This window comes from Acaromyces ingoldii, assembly GCF_003144295.1.
Source record: "Acaromyces ingoldii strain MCA 4198 unplaced genomic scaffold FA10scaffold_5, whole genome shotgun sequence".
Classification (NCBI taxonomy): domain Eukaryota; kingdom Fungi; phylum Basidiomycota; class Exobasidiomycetes; order Exobasidiales; family Cryptobasidiaceae; genus Acaromyces; species Acaromyces ingoldii.
In genome coordinates, this window is record NW_020290251.1 from 1,414,422 (window position 1) to 1,433,027 (window position 18,606).

The following is an 18,606-nucleotide window of genomic DNA, read 5'->3' on the forward strand; positions in this document are numbered from 1 at the left end:
TGTTACAAGTGACTCCATTGATCCCGTTTGCGGCCTGTTACTTCACTCCAGCAGCCGCGTGTCCCAATTTCTTCTAAATGAGCTCGTAGATGATGATAACGATGTTGAAAACGATGAGTGGGACTGTGTGACGAAGGTGAGCGGATAGAACTTCGCCGCTGATTTATGTTCACAAATGACTCACTCCTCAAGAGCATGCGCACGGCACCAATGAGGTTTATAAGCCTCTCTTTGATCCCTGGTTCGCCACCCGGCGCAGAAAATCCGTTAAATCCCCTCTGGCTGAGCTGCGACGTGGACCAACCCACTGCGCAAGGGCTCACCAGTCAGCTATTATTGTCTGAGAGCTGTCCTGGAACGAAAACTCACCTCTCGCAAGGAAGCGCTCCTCATTGAGAATGGCAATGGCGTTGACGAGGAGGAGCGCGACATAGAGAAAGGTCCCTAGTGTGCTCGCCATCGTCGTCCCTGCCCCTTCTCCTCTCTTTCGTTTCCGGCTGTCGTCGTTGTCGTCGTTGTCGATGGAGGCCTCGTTGGAAGGTGGCCAAGATTAAGCTCATCTTCCGCCACGTGTTCTTCTAGCGCACCGTGCCCTCCCTGTTTATTTTCACCCTCGTGGCGCGCGGTGGACTAGTTCGACGACTCCTTGCCTCTGGAGTACCGGCGTTGCATCGTTTCACCCTCTCGCTCCCCCTTCTCTTTCCCCAACACGCCCATCGACATTCTTTCAGAAACGGCAAAGGACCTTACGAGTCCGGACGTACTAGTTGTTCACTATTGAGACGCCCGCAAAGTCGCATTGACCTCTGAGTCTAGATCGGAAACGACAGAAAGGAGAAAACCCACAGCGCAAACGGAGACGCGCCTCGGCTTGGGACTCGAGAGGCAGGACGAAGAGACGGCACTCAGGAAAGCAACGAACGCTAGGCTCTGAGGAGAGAGGGACAAAAGGAAGGCGCGATGTTGTACCGTTTCACTTCGATTCTGGTCGTCGCTGCGGCGCTGTGCATCCTGCTATTGACGGCCCAACCGGGCGCGGCGCAGAACGCGACACCGGCGCCGTCGAGCAACAGCAATAACAGCAGCAACCGATCGTCCTCGACGAGCGGCAATGCGACTATGAGCGGAAATGTGACAGTGAGCGGCAATTGTAAGTATTGGTTGGTGCCTCTGCAGCTACTTGTAGAAACCTCGAGTCCTGACCAGGTTGCCTTACCATTCCAAACAGCAACAGCCAGTGGCAACCAAACTTCGTCGAGCACGCCGACGACCTTCCCAACAGCTACAATCCCTTCGACAGGCGGTTTCGCAGGCACGCAGGTCGCGCCTGGTCCTGTGGCGACGGGAAGCGGGGGCAAAGCGCTTGGACCCGACGACAACTACATCGCTGGCGCCGTGGCAAGATATGGCGGCGGTGCTCGAGGCCTCGTCTCGCTTGCGCTGGGCGTTGGCACCCTCTTTGTCGCGGGCTACCTCGTCTTGTAGCCAGCCTCCTTCGAGAGACGCATCACAACCTTGCACATCCTCATGGACATTTCTCCTACCTTGTTCCTCACGCCCCGAAGTCAACCCTCTTCTTCCCTTCCCTTCTCCCCCCTCTGGCGCTATCTCTGAACCCGACCCTGTATTATGTATCCAAGCCATGAAATCGTGTCTCATCTTACAATAGCCATCTTTCACACTGCCACCAGCTTTTCTCGGACTTCGGACGCTTGTGGCAATATCAGTCGAATGTCAGTCTCCGTGCTTCTTCGTTAAAGCCTTGTCTGAGGCTGATCGAGCGCGTGATCCAGCTACCCGTTTCCCTCGGAGCAAAGGGGGAACGGCACCTCACCTTTTCATCACGAGCAGCAACTCGTCATGTGCCTTCCCATGCGCAGGGAGAGAAAGCCGCGGGTTATGCGCCGCGAGCTTAATAAATATGACATCAATAAGAACTCGAGAAGTTGAGCTACCGGTCGGTAATTATGAATTGCCCTACCGCAATTTGGCACTGTCGACGGGTTGAGCACTTTCCACGGCTTCCTCAATCTCCTCGTGTTCTGATCCAAGAAGGGAAAGGGGGAGTCCTAGGTAATGAAGTACGTGCGCAACTGCGAGCAGTGCCGGAGGCGCAAGCTCAAGTGCGACCGCGTTATTCCTGTGAGTTCTCACTGGGAGCCGGATCTTCGGGGGCGGGGAAGCACTGACAGGTAGAGGGGTACGGTGGGCGCAGTGCGGACCGTGTAAGTTGAGAAATGTCACTGAGCAGTGCACCTTTGCGCCAAATGCACAAAAGCCGTTGGAGAAGCCACTGCAGAGGAAGAGAAGGAGAAGGGGGTCGAGGGAGGCGCAGGAGCCCGGCGACGAGGAAGACTGCGACGACGACGGGATGCTCTTGCCCGACGACGAGGAGCTGCTGCAGCTTTGTGCAGAACATATTTTCACGGAGGATACAGCCATCTCTCACTTTATCGCAAAGGATGACTTGGAGAAGAGGGTCCATGCTCGGCGGCATAAGCATGACCCAGCATTTAGGGCAGTTCTGCTTGCCCTCTACGGCGTTGTGTGAGCCAGCTAGCTCTCCGTCTCTTGGGCTGGTCTTCGAAGATGACTGAATCGTTTTCGAAAAGGGTGTCTATGTTTGAGGAAGCTCCCTCACTAGAACCTCGAAAGCTGTTCGAAGCTTGTCAGCGCGACCTCGCCCGGTCTGACCCAGACACGTGCCCCTGCCTCGATCAGGTTCGAGCATACTTTCTGCTCGTTGTTGGGCTCGGCCTTGCGGCGGGACCTTATGTCGCAGCCAGCTTGCTCAGCAGAGCATGTTACTTGTCGCAGATTCTTGACCTGGTTAGTGTCTATGCATTTCATGAGTATCTGACCCTGCTCACGGCCTCACCCTGCGGAACAGCACGTCGAACCTCGAGCTTCGCTGCCTCATGCCGAGAAAGAAGACCGAATACGGCTCTTTTCAACCATTTGCAAGGCTGATTGGTTTGTAATTGAGCCTGTCCGACATTATTCTAGCGCCACTGACGTTCGTTCATCAGGTTCAGTGCCACGGGCCTGTGTCGGAACTTCTACCATATCCGACCCAGCGCCGTCTTATTTCCCTCGTTGTTTGGATCTTCCTCCCAACGTGCATCCTTTCTCGAACCTGGCTTCTGGGTGGGTCCTGATGTAAAAAATTTGGCACTCGGAGGAGACGCTGAACAAATAATCATCTTGACAGATCTCCATGCAGATGGCAGACTTGTCCCGTGAGATATCTGACAGAGATGGGATGGAGCCCAAATTGGCGTACGAGGAGACCATGCGTCTTCAATATGGCCTGCTGGGCTTTGAGTCAGCACTGGCAGACGAAACGGTGAGAGGAGGGTCGCTTTTTCAAGCTGGCCTTTATCTCATAGCTGATGGCCCACGGACGTTGCATGTGCGACAAAAGGACCCTTTCGTAGCACCGCGAGAGAGATCGAAGCGCATGCAGGATCGTATGGGAATTGAACATCTTCGCTTTGCCTTACACAAGCGAGTAGAGGCTGTTGCGGTGATTCTTTGTTTGTACGTGATTAGAGAACTGACGAGATGGATGGAATCAGGCCTTTCTACCTCGAAGGATGGCATGACGCAGCAAGGCGGCCTTCGCGCGACATTTGCTTCAGGAGCACCGTCAAGTATCTGCAGCTGTTGCATCGCCTATTTACCTCCACAATCGCAGCGTCCGAAGAGGAAGGGCTGCTTCCGGATAGCCGACACTTCACTCGTCTTTGGTACCACGTTTTCAAGGGCATCCAATGTGCACTCATCATCAGCCGCCATCTCGCGCTCCTGGACGAGCACCGAATCGAAGGAGGATGGGATTATGACACCGAAAGAAACGTCGCCACAAAGACGCTCGCTTCGACTCGGCAGATTCTACGCGAGCTCTCGGTGCGGTCGGCCGTGGCGAGGCAAGGTCTCGAGGCCCTCAAGGATCAAGCCATGAATTCATCTGCACTGCATGTGGGACAACCTTTCCTTTTTGATCCGCTAGGCCCTCATCAGGTACCCTCGTCACCCGATAGTGAGACGCCGGCTGCGCAAGACGTGACGGCTGCTGCTACTGCTGCACCTTCGTCTTCTTCTCCATCCTCTTCCTTGGCCCCTCAGAGACATTCGACAAGCAGCTGTGATAACAATCTTCCAGACTTATTTCCGGCATCTAAAGCATCAGGCAACACAACCATCTCGCAAGGAGGCTCTTTTATCGAATTCGACCTGGACGAATTTCTTAGCAACACGACAACCGATAATGACTTTTGGGGACTCTTTTCATGGCTGGACCCGACCTTGTTGAACAGCAGAATATAAAGATTGACATTTGTAATTCAGACCAGCGCACTGTTGGTGCCTGCAATCTACAGCTCGTCTTCCTCTCGAAGTAGCCAGGCAAGAGGAAGACAGGACCAAAGAAAGACGGCGGCCAAAACTGGCGCTGTCTCGAGAGCCGCAAAGAGGTGTTCGTTGAGGCTGATTGGGCTAAGCTCTCCAGGAGAGGCTTCGGCCAGTCGGAATGTCGTTCGAAGAAAGACAAGGAGGGAGGACGCGATGAGGACGACGAGGAAGAGGTATGCTCGACGGTGATGCGCCTTGTTCGCTGAGATCTGCTTCTCTTCGGCAAGGGGTTGACGCGTGTGCGCTTTTGCCGCAGAGAAGCGCCAGACAAAGGTGAAAACGATGATCAGAAATGCGCAGAAAGACGCACACTGAACAGCCAGTCCCGCCGTCAGAATCTTGTTGGCTTGACCTGGTGTCACGGCCGGCACTTTTCCGTCAGCCAGGTTGGATTCGCCAACACCGATGAGGGCTGCGCCGACGATTTGAATCACGATGGTCACCACGTCAGCGACGACAAAGAGGCCGACGAGGAGGCGAGGAGAGAGCGGAAGGAGATGCGTGTGATGAGGCCCTTGCACGAAGAGAGAGAAAGAATAATAAAGGCCTGCGGAGAAGAAGACAGGCGACTTTGGTGCCAGAAATTTCGATCAATGGGGTGATAGAGATCACAGAGTGAAGAGTGGAAACTCACAACGACGATCATGAAATAATTAAGAATGAAGTTGCGAAGGACGTAAGGGTGCGCATGGCTTGCAAGGCGAAACGAGTAGCCGATAATTTCGAGGATGCAGCCGATGATGAAGAGGGTCTCGAATGTTGCAATGCCTCGCTGCCGCTTCTGCTGGCGACGTGACTGGACGAGGAAGAGGAGATGAGAGAGGAGAAAGAGGGCAAAAAGGACAACGGTGGCTACGCCAAGGGAGAACGAGGGTACATAGCCGTAAATGTTTACGCGCGTCTCGCCTGCGGCGGGGTTAGGGTTCGTGACGGGGAGCTGCATCTTGGTTTTCTGAGACGTTCCAAGTTTGCTCGTTGCTTTAGAGATGAGGTGGCGGAGGCTGCTGCTGCTCTCTATTTAAAGACCACAGTCTCATCGACGCAAATCTTGCCAAAGTCTCCCTGACAGTAAGAAGGATACACTAGGGTTCATGGCTTGGCTAAGGCGTTCCTGACACAAGCCGCGGGTTACGATGTCAAAAAGTTGGGCTTGGCGCGTTGCTTCTTCATCGATCCACTAATATCCGACTTCCGCCTCCCGCAAGCACAGGACGCTCATGCGGTAAGGTGCAGTGTCACTCTTCATCTCCAGTTGATCATCCTCTTTTTGCAATCCGGCGAGAGATTGCTGTGTGTGAGTACAAAAGAAATCTTCGCACAGCCACTAGAAGCTGACCAACGGTTGATGCGATGGGCGTCACCCTTATCAAAAAGACCGAGTCGCTGGTCTGAAGCGCTTCAAAGCTGAGCCAACGATGGTCATTCACATCCAATCGATCTGCTGCATGCCTGTATATACGCCCAGCCCTGTTGGTAAGCTGGCTGTAGGTGGCGTGACTTACTTAGCGGAGAGCACGGCTGATTGCCGGCCCTACGTTCCTAGGACCTAGCGGAGATCTCGTGACAAACAGACTTTGTCAAGTGCTTCGCAAAAAAGTCTCGAGCTCTGACATCGCTGACGTCGAGTTGTCACTAGATTGCAGTGTTTGAAGAGATTAGATTGCAGTAGTTGCTAGTCCAGCTGACGGTATTTTCAAAGCGAGAAGCCTTGTTCAGCTTCTCGCTGCTGCCGCTGCTTTTCCAATCTCGCTTCGAGCTTGGCAAACTCTTCAAGCTGCACTTCCTCCTCTGGATCCAAGATCTGTTCGACACCCTTGACCTCTGGAATGTAATGGGTGAGCATCCTCTCGATGCCGCTCTTGAGCGTCACCGTACTCGAGTCGCAGCCCCTACAGCTGCCCTTGAGCTTAAGCCGGACAATTCCGTCGGTGTCCTCTCCGAACCCTCTGTACTCGATGTCGCCTCCGTCTTCCTGTATCGCCGGTCGGACACGAGTGTCGAGCAGCTCCTTAATCATGGCCACTGTCTCGCTGTCTGTGTCGAGAATCAGCGTGTCACTGCTGCCCTGACTCGAGTTGGGGTCGTTGAAAAGCGAGTGTCCGGCTGTAAAGTGCTCCATGATCGAAGCGTAGATCTCAGGCTTGAGCAACGACCATTGGTGGTCCTCTGCCTTGGAGACTGTGACGAAGTCCGGCCCGTAGAAGACGCCCTTGACACCAGGGATTCCGAACAGCTTCTTGGCGAGAGGGGAAGCCATCGAGGAGCGGGTGTCTAGAAACTCAGCCGTCCCGCTCTCCATCACCTGCTGACCGGGCAAGAACTTGAGCGAGTCCTCGTTAGGTGTCGATTCCGTTTGGATGAACATGGTGCGAACTGTTTGATACAGATTGAAACATTCGGGTCAGTAGCAGAAGCTGAGAGGTCTACCAAGAGCAAGCGAGGCCACTCACTCTGACCAGACATGGCAGTCGGCGTCTTAGTCTGCTTCTTCCACAGTGCTGATGAGTATGAAGAAGAAGGCGACGACGGGCTCATCCGATGCGAAGCTTGCCGGGACGCAGCGGTGGCAAAGGCCCTCGGAGACGACGAAGACGCGGCGGAGGGTGCCGCATTCCGACGGACGCTTCGAACAGCAGTTCGGGAGAGAGTTGCACTTCTTGACGTCGCGGCCGCAGCCCGCACTGCATTGTAGGTGGTATTGATTGTCATCTTGCTGAAGGCGGAAGGTCGCAGTCGATGTAAATTGAAGAGAAGGGAGTCAGGTCAAGGCCGTTAAAAAACCAGGTGGAGATCTTGTCCAAGCGCGCGCCACGTGGCATCGGAGACCCGAGACCGATGCCGACAACCGTCGGCGCCCGCGCAGCCATTATTGTCGACTAGTCCTAGACGGAGACGTTGCTCAAAGTTGTCACATGAGTAAAAGCCGCGCTTCTTTCGGAGATATGGAAAGCAGAAGTGGTGTCTTCAGACCACTGTTTCGGGCCGGAAGCGCTCTCTACTGTGGTCTCGACCAAATTCTCTATCAAAGCCCTGGATAAGGGGGCATTCGATAAGGTCCAATGGCCAGAGCCGTGCCTCGGCAGGCCATTCTTTATAAGCATCGCACAGGTCAGCACTTTGACGGGTGTGCCACCTTGTTCACTTTCGCTTCCGCTTCGCGCGAGAAGAGGCACCCTTCCCGTAAAGGAGAGTCCTAGGTCTGACGCAGCGCAGGGGCCCGCTCGGGAAGTAGCATGGGCCCCGACCAGGAGCAACACAGTGCGCAGAATGGATCCCGCGAATCACTGGGTGTTCTCCTTCCCGTCTGCATCGGCCGTCATGTTCTAAAGACACACCGAGGGGGCACGGTGATTGGAACCGACCACGTGGTTATTTGTAAATCAAGAGGCGGGAAAACTTTGCGAAAGATTGTCGTGGCTGTTGATTGATCTAGACTTTTCTGCATCTTCCCGCTGGTTGTCAGGCACGGGGGTGCATGAAGGAAATAGACGATAGCACATTCACTGTTGCTTTTTCTCGAGACCAGAGGTGCTTGCTCGTGCAGAGAGGCAGTATTGCTCAACCCTAAGCCTGAGCTCTTCTTCGCTCATGTCTATCTTTATTTAGACTTTGGTCGGACCGTTCTCGGGCTGTTCGATGGTGTGACCGACGAGCGTATCGGAGAGCAGTTGCAGCGATAGGACGAGAACGTGAGAAGTACGCGGGGAGATTGTCCGTTCGACAGGCTCCCGTGCAGAGGCTTGAGACTGACCGACCGGGTAAGAGCAAGTCCATCGGGAAGGGTTCGCGAAGCAGGGTGAGGGTGCACACTCGGGCTCGATTTTCCTCATATAGCTTCGCCCCTACTTCCAGTCTTCAGGGTCTGATGACTCTCAACCCCACCTGTCCGCCGATCGCCTCGCAAAAGCTTCCTCGTCGTCATGTCAGCCCTCTTCAGTGAAGAAGAGCAGCTTTCCAGCGCTCTCTGGAAGGAGAGGTGAGTGATTTATAACTTATCTGTGATCTCAGCCTGCTCACCCTCTTGATTCTTGTGAGCAGACTTCTGGCTGAAGTCATGGTCAAGCGTCTGCGAGAGTCGCCCTGCCCTGTCATTGTCATTTCCCCACACGACATTGCTCCTCACCTTAATGGGCCGACTGGCGAGCGATACTGGCCTCTGCTGCTGCTTGCGATTCTCGGCGATGCCCAGGAGCTTCCCAGCATCCTCACGCGAGGTGAGTTCTTGACAGTGCCACCTTTCCCCAGCCACTTCCACGATACTAAATATCTCGTCTCTGGTGCAGTTCGGAGCCACTACGTCGGACCTGTCCACGTGTGGGGTCTGTCCACGGAAGCGCTCGCGCTCGACATCCACATCACCTCGTCGATGCTGCCTCTTGTCATCTCTGGCGAGCCCGACGCCGACGATAGTGAGCTTCATTCCTCTTTTTCCACTCTTTCCTTCTTCTCAGATTCTCACACAACTTGATCTGTTACTTCTCAGCAAACCTCGTCACCCTCTTACCTAGCTCAACCTTGAACGACCTTCCCCTGGCCCAAGTGCTCTCGAACCTTCACTCGTCAGCCCCCGCATCTTTGGACCTGAAACTGATGCGCGTCAGCGCCGCTCCTCTCAGCGCTGCCGAGCTCGAGCAGATGGCGCCCTGCCACTCTTGGTTCAGCTCCGCCGAGAAGGCAGGAAAGAAGCGGCAGGATGTTGCGGTGGCCACCCCACCACCCAAGAAGTCAGGCGAGTCGATGCGGCAATACCGGTCGAGGATGCAGCGCGAGGAAGTGGCAAGAGGCTTGCAGGCGCACTTTCAAGCCAGGATCCAGCTGCAAAAGGACGTCGATGGTTTCTGGGCCGAGAAGGAGAGGAACAAGCGCATGGTCCGGGGACAACACCGGGCTGCCGATGTCAGCGAGCGTCGACTGGCCAACCTGAGCCTCGGAGGAAGTCGAGGCTTTGATGATGAAGAGGATGATGATGCTGAGTCTAGCCGCACCGGCGCGACAAGCGATGACGGCACGAGCTCCCGATCGATCGGGACCGATGCAACATCGATTCACGAAGAGGCCGGTGACGAAGATGATGACAAGTTGCCCGTTGGCGTCATGGACCAATTTCTGTCACCGCGGAGTACGACGACGGACCTCATCGTTGCACCGTCAAAACGTAGGTGCTCTTCCGTCTCTCCCAATTTGGGACACTCCGACTTGGGCATCAAGACCGGCAACGAAATCTTTCTAGCCGTCGACGAGGAAGAGACGAGGAGCATCTTGTCTACTTCCACATGCAAGGCACCTCCAGCGACACCTGTCGAGGTGTTCTGCCGCAGCGGCAGCTGCTGCCACAGCAGCCATTCCGAAAAGCAGGACAAGCGGAGCAGCAAGCTCTGCTGGGTCGTTGACCTCCGAGCAAAGTTCTCTGCGCGGCTGCGCCACAAGCCACAAGGTCTTGCAGTGAGGACGTTGTGAGGATTTCATTGAGGGCTTCTCTGTCTGTACTTTGAGTCAGTCTCGTTCTACATTGTACCATACTACCGAGCTCATGGAACAATGCATGGAGATATATTCATCTTTGCCGCCATCTTTTCCTGAACAGGGCAAGGCTCTTTCGAAAAGCACACCATGCGAGGAACTCAGACGTTTCTTCACCTCCTCCAAAGCACTATTCGTGAGGTTTTTTTTGCGATCTACTAATGAAATCGTTTAGATTGCTGCATTCCTATAGGATAGAGGGATAGTTGTTGTTAAGGTGGCAGAAGTAGGGTGTTATGAAGCGCAAGACGCAACGTCTGCGTGACTGTAATCATCGTCCGCGAGTGCCGGCGGCAGTGGTAGATTCTTCCTCCAGCAGCATGCCGTCGAGCTTGCTAAGCAATCTGTCCAGCTTATCTTCGAGTCCGTCTGCCGCTCCGCTCGCGGCATCCATCTTGGCGAGCAATTCAGCGACGCTCATCTTCGCCCCGCTGGCACCGTCTTCGCCAGGTCCCAGGAGCATCGGCGCCAGCAGAGCGCGGTCTTCGGCGGAGAGCGATTCCAGGAGCGCTGCCGCGTCTGCCTCCTGCTTACCGTCGATCTCTTCCTCATCTTCGGGGCCCACGGTAACGTCTTCGAGCTCGTCGCTGTGCACGACCCCATTGGATCTTGGTCCATCATTGAGCGGGGCACCTCCAAGCGCTTCTGCTAGCATGGGCGGCATCGAATGCATCGGGTCAGGGTGGGTGCCATTGATGCCGGTCAATGGTGTTCCAGACCCACTCTCGCCAGCCCTCGGCTCCTGCACTTCAGCCACAGGTGTTGGCATATTTTCTGGCCTCGAGCTCAAGCTCCTAGTCCGGTGATGTTGGTTGACCACTTCTTCAAAAGAAGCCTTGGTGGCCGATGTAGGAGCGGAGGGAGAAGCTATGCTGGAGCTGGAAGTGTTGTGATTGTTGCTGCCTTCTGCGCCATCGTTGGAGACATGCTTGATCCATGCGCCCACTGCGCCGAGGTAGCCCTCATGGCGGAGGAAGAAGGCACGCTTGCTACCCTTCGACCAGAAGCGAATGGCGTAAGAGAGAGTTGCAATTGTCGCTCGATGTCCCCGAATGAAGCATCCGCTGAAGTAAATGCGGTCGAGATTGAACTTCTCCGCATTCATGTAGCTATGGAAAGGGCTCTTTATTCAATTGCCTGTCTTTCATCTTCCAAATCGTTGAAACAAAGTAACGGTACTCACGCAATCTGTCCGATGTTGTTCGACACGGCGTAGAGAAGACTCTTGCAGATATCTTCTTGCCTGAACTTCTTTTGTCTTCTCTGTCTCCCCGGTCCCCCTTCTTCGCCCTCCTGTTCGCCCCCCTTGTCCTTGCGAAAAACCTTGCCAAAAGATGAAGCAATTGTGTTGCTCTTGAGCCCCACTGAAGAGAGCGCATCCGTCGCTCCGTAGACGTCTGAGACGAGCATGTCGACGGCGCTATTGTCGCCCAGTGTCGCCATCTCCAACATCTCTGTAAAGGGACGACGCAAGTCAGCAGGCTGCGCCCTCGCTCTTCTAAGTGACAAAAGCGCGCCACTTACCATCGAAGCTGTCAGCGTCAGTCAAGAGGCTGAGGAGGCCCCAAAGTGTCCCTCCACCCAGACTCGTGCCACTGACCCGCTCGAATTTGCCATAGTCGTCGACACGGATGATACTGACACCGCTGCCGATGTTGACGAGCAGGCAAGGGAGCTTGGGCGATGGGTTCGAGTCAAAGAGGGGAGCATACAGAGGTGGATCCGGCGACGGTCTCGGCAACGGCGGAGGATCAGAGGGCTCGGCCTTGGCCTTTGAATCCTTTTCTCCCGATACCGAAGGCAAAGGCGCCAACAGCGAAGAGGACGAGGACGGGGATGATGAAGAAGGATCCCGTCGATCGGTCAGGTTCGTGGGGAGAGCCTGCGCCAAGCTGCTGACGAGCTCATCGCTGTACCAGAAGACCTCGTCGGGGATTAAAGTAATGAAGTTGAGTCCGGTGATCAGACAACCCATCTCATCCTCCTTGCCCACCTCGACGCCGAGCTCGGCTTCGAAAAGGTCAAAGAAGAGGTGGGCGCCTCCGCCAGTTGCCATGACCTTGACGCGCTTGCGCATTTGCTCCAGCGATACCTTATTGGCCCGTGCCGACGACTCAATGAGCTCCTTGAGAAACGAGAGGCAGGACCCAATATTGGCTGTCTCGAACTTGATGAAGTTGAGCCGACCGCCAGGCAGCTGGGTGGGGAGCGAGCGGCGCTTGAGGAAATGCGACTGAAGCGCCGAGGCACTGAGCGACGAGTTTGGGAAGAGGGACGTTGGAGTCAAGGTACCTGCAGGTACTGCCGCCGCACCATCGGCCGTCTGATGTGCGTAGGGGTATGGGAGAGGCGAGCGGGTGCCAAAAGCAGACGATTCTCGCGAGTGTGCACCGAATGTAGAAGGAGGTGTCGAAGGCCCGGCATCGCCAATGGGCGCCACTTTTGCACCTTGCGACTTGCCGGGAGGGGTCAGAGGTATACCGGCCTCCATTTCCGTGCCGTCGTGGCTCGACGACGCGGTATTGGCCGACCTGGTAAAGTAGACAACCTTGGCCAGCGAGCCGCCAATCTGTGCAGATATCGAGAAGGAAATTAAGTGCCGGAGGACAGGACAGGAATCTCACCAAGTTCTCACTCACGTCAACGGCAATATGGCTGACGGTCTCGACATGGTTGGGCAGGTAGATGTCGCGGCTGTCGTTGTGCTGCGGCCTTGAAGCCTGACTGTCCATGATCTTGGCGCCCGTCGTATCGACATTGACCGGCAGAGCCACCGGAGATGTGGCTTCCTGCATGATGACTGGCACAGCTAATTTGTCTGGCGCAGCTCTGATGCCCAGTGAGCCCAGAAGGCAAGCCTCACGCCGTCCTATCGCTGCGGACCGAAACCCTTATCCCCGTTCACTCTATGCACGCTGTGTCCACCCCCCGGAGAGAGGAAGGGTATAAGCCGAACAAAGACGAGACCGACCCTGTCCGTCTGCCGAGGTGCTCCTTCCTCTCTTCTTCTTGACTTGAAGCTTGCCTTCTTGACACCAGAGAAACAACGCCAGGTCGATCAAAAAGAGGGTGGGGGAAAGATCGAGCCCTTCTTTGACTCCTCCGCAAAAAGCAAAAAGCCAAAAAGCCAAAAGCGCGAAGGCTCGCCACGCCACGTGGTATCACTTGTCTTCCCCATTCTTTTTTCAAAAGCCAACACCATCTCTGGGCGGTCTCAAGGCGAAGATCTCCAAGGTATCTGGATTGTCGCCTTGGGCACATCTACAGCGTCTCGGGACAGGTAAAATTAGAGAAACCAGTAAGTAGCAGGGTAGATGTGGATCAGGTGACAGAAGCAAGCCGAGTGTATGTGGGTTCTCACCTGTGGAGGTTTTAAGTCCGCGCTCGATCATAACCAGCAACCACCACCAAGTGCACATCCGCAAAATGACCTACATCACCAACGTCGTCTATGACAACGATGCCAATGCGGCTTTCGACATGGAGTACTACATCAAGACGCACATGCCTCTCGTTCAAAAGCACTGGGGTCCCCGAGGCCTCGAGTCGTGGCGCGTCTTTGACTACAGCAAGGACAGCAGCTCGCCCTACAAGGTGCACGCCCTTCTGATGTGGAAGGACCAAGCCTCTGCCGACGACAGCATATCCAATCACGGAGCTGAAGTATTTGGCGACGTGCCCAAGTTCACAAAGTTGACCCCGAACAAGTTTGCCGGTCACCTCGTTTCGTCCTCGTCTTCCTCCAACTAAGAAGAAAACTTCTGCTTTCCTCATCATTTCGACCATTTCCCCCATCAGCAATTACTTCCACTGTTCTTCAAAGCTTCACGAAAGCACCACGAAAGCACTCGGATGCTGTACATAGCAGACTCATTGGATCAAAATGAACTATACTATCTGTCCCATATTCCTCGCAGAGAAAGCCAAGGAAATAGAGCTAAAAAGAAGCTTTCGCTAGCGCGAGTGAATTGACGCGCATGTAAAATAATGAGAGACAAGAAGGCGAGTCTCGGAGCACAATAACTTGCTCAATCAACAGCTCGATCAATACACCGGCAATACATCTGCTGATGTGGGCCGTTACGATGGTGCGATAGCAAGGACGGCCGCCTACTACAGTGACACTAGCTTACAACGAGACCTGTCCCAGCAAGTCCAGCACTTAGTGAGCTGAAAGAAGCTGGCGCAATGTCATCTTGGAGAAACGTAGGAAAGACCGGCGAAGCGGACAGTGCGGGATCTGGCCAGACGCCTCAGCAGACGGAGGAGGGTAGCCATGAGGCTAGCTCCAGCCATAGTAGCTCGATGTCAGAGACAAAGTCCGCCACCGCTTCTCCCGATCAAGCCGTAAGCGGTGAGAGCCACTCGCCGAGACGCAGCGCACCCTCGAAAAAGCCAAGGCGGCACGGGCCTTCGAAGACAGTATGGTGAGACGAAAGCAGTGTCGGTCAGATACTGTGTGCGGCAGCAGACAGATTTTAATCTAGTTTGCATATCTACCAGCCTTGCCTGCCACAGACAAAAGCTTCGCTGCGACCGAAAGAAGCCTTGTCTCCCCTGCGTGCGGCGCCAGCGCGAGTGCCTGTACGAAGGAGACGAGCAAGAAGATGTTGCTGAGGCGGACAGCAAACCAACATCAGGAAGGAGAAGTGATGACAAGTATTCGAGAACTCGCTCTTTGGAACGATCGACGTCTCCTGTGGCCGGTCCATCAACGGACTACTTCACGCGAACATGGTTTGATCATATGCTCACCTTCTTTGGCACCAACAACGTCCTCTCCCGTCGCATCATCGGCCATCTTCTCGACAGAGTCATCGAGCCGACGCACCACCACTGGTTTCAACTATGCCATGTCGGCTCAGTACGCAACGCTGTCATGCGTCAGGATCTTCGCGAGACAGTCAATCCTGCTCTCGCGTTTGCATTAGTTTCGATGGCGATACGACAGCGAAGCGCCAAGTTCGCCTACGGCTTGAGTCAGCAACCGACCAGCATGATACCCGTCGAAATCGTTCCACCTCCTTCGCGGCCTAATGACATTTCTGACAAGCTCAAGCAGGCCGCTGACGCCTACCTCGCCCAAGCCATCGTCTCGGCCGATCAGGCTACGGGGAGCTGGCTTGAGATTGCTCAGGCGGCTATGCTGCTAATGCACCTTGAGCCAGAGCTGTCTCCTGCCTACCTCCATTACCTACAAATCACTCTGACTTTCACCAGGGCACCTGGCTTGCAGGCCGCTCTCGAGAGCGAAGCGAAGCAGACAACGGGCAATACGTTCCAGGACTCGCCCATGCAGACACCGCAAACACCCGATGTGCGAAGGAGCTCTATCAAGATCGAAGAGGCCGCTCGTCTCCGCCTATTTCCTCTATGGCTCAGCAGTCGTCTTGGCATGATTTTTCCAAACGTTGAATTGAGACAGCTGGGCTTGGCGCCAGGCGACGTTGACGGGGCATTTTGCTTTGCACCTTGGCCCGACGAGCCTCTGCCACCAAAAGAATCACCCGCGTACCGACCACATGCGATCCAGTCCAGAATTCTCGGCCTCAATCTCCTCTCTGTGGGGCTCAAAGCAAGATTTTTGCCTCTCGAGCTCGACTACACCGAGCCCAGCGAAGATCTGGGCAACATGCTGCGACGCATCGATGTTGCCGAACAGATCTTTGGTGCACGGCGGCCAGCTGTAGACCTCACCAGCGCGTCGTACGCGAGGCTGATGATGCTGCGTTTCTGTACCAGCGTCTGCCACTTGCACGGGATCATTCTGAGGAGGACTGGGCTGCTGCACAGCACATCGCTTCGCAGCCGCGTCGTGGCGCGCATTCAAGAGGCCAGGCAAATGGCTCCGGGCCGGGGGGAAGTTCGGGGCCGCGACGAGGTATCGAAATTAGCTTCCGCTGCCGCTGCCGCTGCTGCTGAGTCTGACTTTGAGGAGAAAGGCATATGCGAGAAGGACGACCTTATCTTTGACTCGCCGACGATCACGGCGTGGCCCGACGTCCAGCAGCTCTACATGACAGAGCTCGACGTCGACTACATCGCTCACTGCGACGGCCACCCCCTTCACACGTCACAATTTCAGCTCGACGTGCTACGCCTCTGCGCCGCCGCAACTGTGCAATTGCGCGATGGCGTTGTCAATACCTTGCGAGTGGCCGGGTGTAAGCGGCCTTTGAATGACCCTACCGTTGTGAACCTTTCGACGGCGGCGAGTGAGATGCAGGACAAGCTCAAGAGACACACGAAAGCGATGAAAGAAGAGGAAAGGCGCAGGTCGCCATCTTCACCAGCGCCATCGTTCTCGCATTCACAGACGACAACAGCGAAAGCTTCACCACCACCAACTAGACAACCGTAATTCGACGTACTGTACTGTAAATGCTCTTGAAACGCACAACGATCACGTTTGCGATATTGTCCTCTGTTTCGATTCACGTGTGTAAGGCTCATTTTGAACAGCATGGTCCTTTACGCAGACCTCCGCGTCGTTTCAAATTGCGGAGCTGTGCCATGTTGACTTTGCATGATAGTCGTACCACCTCCGTATAATCTGCATGTCCTGCAACGCTAGCGAAGAAGCTGTCCCCCACGGCCTGAAGAGTAGGTGGCCTTGGGAAAACTTTTCTGCCGAGACCCGGCCCGATGAAGCATGTATTTGTCAGCGTCTCAGTAACACCCTCCCTTGCCTCGCTCTGCGCGAGGTAGTGGGCAAAAGGTCGGTCAGCTAGTTTGGAAGAGCCTGGCCTTCCGTGGTCCGAAAGCCCGGAAATAACGCACGGCGTCGGGGTTTTCTTTCACATGTGCCTGTACCAAGAAGATTTCGACTGTCTATCTTTCCTTAGCGCTCCGTGTATTTTCACTCCTCTCTAGATCTGAAGAGGTTTCACTAACGAGCTAATTGTAGAAAGGAGGAGGACGATTGACGCGAGGTATGAGCAGGAATAGTACGTGCAGTAGTGCTGCAGAGCACGGCAAGGATCGTCATCTCTTGCCTACTAGTCACGCAAGGAAAGGTCTGTACGGAAGTTGCTGAAGGAGCCGAAAACTGGCGCGAATCGCACTATCTGGATTTGCGGCTTCAGCGTTGCATACGGCCTGAAAATACTGTATAATTATCGCAGTATACAGTACAGTACGTATACGCGAAACTTTCTATACATGTTTCTTTACATGTGTCCGGCACCATATGCGTAGGTCGGGTACGTCCACGATGTGCTGGCATCTGTCAAGCTCAAGGATTGAGGCATGGTGAACCAGCAAAGGGGTTATTCAAGTGTGGTACGCTACCATTGACAGGAATACAACACAGTTTGTGCTGCATGGTTCTGCACGCCCTGTTCATTGCCTCTGTTACTGCCCTACCCCTTCTACCCCACCACATATAATGAGACCTTGAAGCCTTTACTTAATCTGCACTCTTCTTGTACTACCAGCCGTATTCTCCTGACTTCTCTGGTGGTGTCTGCAGAGCGATTATCTTGCCCTGCCGTGGTCTCTGAACACTTCATGGGCGCCTGCTCGAGCAATTCTGCGACTGATTTCAGATCATCCAGACGAGTGGCACCGAATGTCGGGCTCTGTCGCTGGAGTCTATCGAGGAAAGCCAAGATATGTGTAGTCATTAGGTGCAGGGACGCTTACACCATAAGAATTAATGATCGGCCGTTCCACATTTATCGTGTATTCTTCTTCATTCTATTGGCTTTTATCCGCCGCCGCAAGGCGAACAAGGGAGTCGAATTTGGTTCGGAGTCGTCGGATACTCTACACTCCGATGTGTGGAGATTGGGATATGCAGCCTTGCTTGATGCGAAATAGTCCTCTCATGCCACTTCACCTGTTGGCGCCCGTCACCAGTTTTCATGACGTTTGTCTGAATATCTCGGATGTTCTTGAGCCCCTGCAAGGACATCCTCGGGCCATGTCCAAGCGCTTCGCGAGATCCTATCGAGACCGAACAGTAGCAACATTCGCATCAGCCACTACATAGAAAAATAAAAATAAAATGAAAATGTGGTTGAGGTACAGAGGTGAACGAAGTTATCAGAAAGGGCATCTGAACCGTTTGGCTCTGTTCTTCTTCGTCCCCACTTTTCTACATTAGCTTTACGTTACGGTCAATCGTGCTTTTGGCCGCGGGCAAGGATTTCTGTGATCAAAGTGCAGCACGCAGATCACGGCGAGCCGGTGAGATTTGTGCGAGAGAATCTCGCCTCTTCAGCACCACGACGATGAGCGACTAAGGTCTCTCTTAAGTTTCCATACCAGAGTCATCGATTAGTCTCTTCTTCTTCTTCATGAGCAGACAGACACCCTCGGCTTCCTTCATTATCAACCCATCACCTCGTTCCTTGATCCCTTTTCTTCCATATCTGTGCTTTCGCTCCGTTCTCTCAAGGCCAATGGGAATCGGTTGGTCAAGAGATGAGCACTGGAGGTCCAGACGGATCGTGCAGCGCATGGGCACTGGGCAATAACAACAGACGAAGACGAAATAGTACGGAGGGCGGTGAGGGAGTTCCCATTAGCGGCTTCAACGTCACCTCGAACTCGTCACAAGGGCCTGCTGCGATGCAGACTGCATCTATTGCAACTCCATTCGCTTATACTTATCAGCAGCTCCCTTCAGTATTCCCTCCACAGCAACAGCAGCAAATGATTCACACTCAG

General features: G+C 54.5%; 9 protein-coding genes across 9 annotated transcripts; 5 read left to right on the forward strand and 4 right to left on the reverse strand.

Annotated features, from left to right (window-relative positions):
• Window positions 1–73: 73 nt before the first annotated feature.
• Window positions 74–460, reverse strand: FA10DRAFT_288114 (Yos1-like protein; the record flags this gene model as incomplete). Its single annotated transcript, XM_025524180.1, has 3 exons — window positions 74–123; window positions 185–307; window positions 370–460. The coding sequence occupies 3 exons, from the start codon at window positions 458–460 to the stop codon at window positions 74–76; spliced, it is 264 nt and encodes an 87-aa protein (XP_025375777.1).
• Window positions 461–637: 177 nt separating this feature from the next.
• Window positions 638–1,734, forward strand: FA10DRAFT_303530 (hypothetical protein). Its single transcript, XM_025525253.1, has 2 exons — window positions 638–1,150; window positions 1,229–1,734. The coding sequence occupies exons 1-2, from the start codon at window positions 961–963 to the stop codon at window positions 1,483–1,485; spliced, it is 447 nt and encodes a 148-aa protein (XP_025375778.1). The 5' UTR covers window positions 638–960; the 3' UTR covers window positions 1,486–1,734.
• A 296-nt stretch (window positions 1,735–2,030) lies between these two features.
• FA10DRAFT_268758 (hypothetical protein) lies at window positions 2,031–4,573 on the forward strand. The gene is made up of 8 exons (XM_025522462.1): window positions 2,031–2,142; window positions 2,216–2,547; window positions 2,613–2,829; window positions 2,891–2,973; window positions 3,030–3,147; window positions 3,212–3,346; window positions 3,425–3,507; window positions 3,579–4,573. Exons 1-8 carry the CDS (start codon window positions 2,077–2,079, stop codon window positions 4,327–4,329), a joined length of 1,785 nt encoding a protein of 594 aa, XP_025375779.1. The 5' UTR covers window positions 2,031–2,076; the 3' UTR covers window positions 4,330–4,573.
• FA10DRAFT_167011 (hypothetical protein) lies at window positions 4,171–5,701 on the reverse strand. Its single transcript, XM_025518194.1, has 2 exons — window positions 5,048–5,701; window positions 4,171–4,982 (listed from the first exon to the last, which is right to left on the reverse strand). Exons 1-2 carry the CDS (start codon window positions 5,354–5,356, stop codon window positions 4,377–4,379), a joined length of 915 nt encoding a protein of 304 aa, XP_025375780.1. The 5' UTR covers window positions 5,357–5,701; the 3' UTR covers window positions 4,171–4,376.
• A 296-nt stretch (window positions 5,702–5,997) lies between these two features.
• FA10DRAFT_268760 (HIRA-interacting protein 5) lies at window positions 5,998–7,167 on the reverse strand. The gene is made up of 2 exons (XM_025522463.1): window positions 6,864–7,167; window positions 5,998–6,786 (listed from the first exon to the last, which is right to left on the reverse strand). The coding sequence occupies exons 1-2, from the start codon at window positions 7,120–7,122 to the stop codon at window positions 6,107–6,109; spliced, it is 939 nt and encodes a 312-aa protein (XP_025375781.1). The 5' UTR covers window positions 7,123–7,167; the 3' UTR covers window positions 5,998–6,106.
• Window positions 7,168–8,020: 853 nt separating this feature from the next.
• Window positions 8,021–9,870, forward strand: FA10DRAFT_303533 (hypothetical protein; the record flags this gene model as incomplete). Its single annotated transcript, XM_025525254.1, has 4 exons — window positions 8,021–8,389; window positions 8,452–8,627; window positions 8,697–8,822; window positions 8,897–9,870. Exons 1-4 carry the CDS (start codon window positions 8,334–8,336, stop codon window positions 9,868–9,870), a joined length of 1,332 nt encoding a protein of 443 aa, XP_025375782.1. The 5' UTR covers window positions 8,021–8,333.
• A 224-nt stretch (window positions 9,871–10,094) lies between these two features.
• FA10DRAFT_268763 (fumble-domain-containing protein) lies at window positions 10,095–12,974 on the reverse strand. Its single transcript, XM_025522464.1, has 4 exons — window positions 12,573–12,974; window positions 11,458–12,502; window positions 11,117–11,387; window positions 10,095–11,042 (listed from the first exon to the last, which is right to left on the reverse strand). Exons 1-4 carry the CDS (start codon window positions 12,726–12,728, stop codon window positions 10,205–10,207), a joined length of 2,310 nt encoding a protein of 769 aa, XP_025375783.1. The 5' UTR covers window positions 12,729–12,974; the 3' UTR covers window positions 10,095–10,204.
• A 171-nt stretch (window positions 12,975–13,145) lies between these two features.
• Window positions 13,146–13,811, forward strand: FA10DRAFT_268765 (hypothetical protein). The gene has a single exon (XM_025522465.1). It carries the CDS (start codon window positions 13,360–13,362, stop codon window positions 13,681–13,683), a length of 324 nt encoding a protein of 107 aa, XP_025375784.1. The 5' UTR covers window positions 13,146–13,359; the 3' UTR covers window positions 13,684–13,811.
• A 310-nt stretch (window positions 13,812–14,121) lies between these two features.
• Window positions 14,122–16,463, forward strand: FA10DRAFT_261942 (hypothetical protein; the record flags this gene model as incomplete). The annotated part of the gene is made up of 4 exons (XM_025520093.1): window positions 14,122–14,280; window positions 14,313–14,360; window positions 14,459–16,097; window positions 16,396–16,463. The coding sequence occupies 4 exons, from the start codon at window positions 14,122–14,124 to the stop codon at window positions 16,461–16,463; spliced, it is 1,914 nt and encodes a 637-aa protein (XP_025375785.1).
• Between the last annotated feature and the right edge of the window lie 2,143 nt (window positions 16,464–18,606).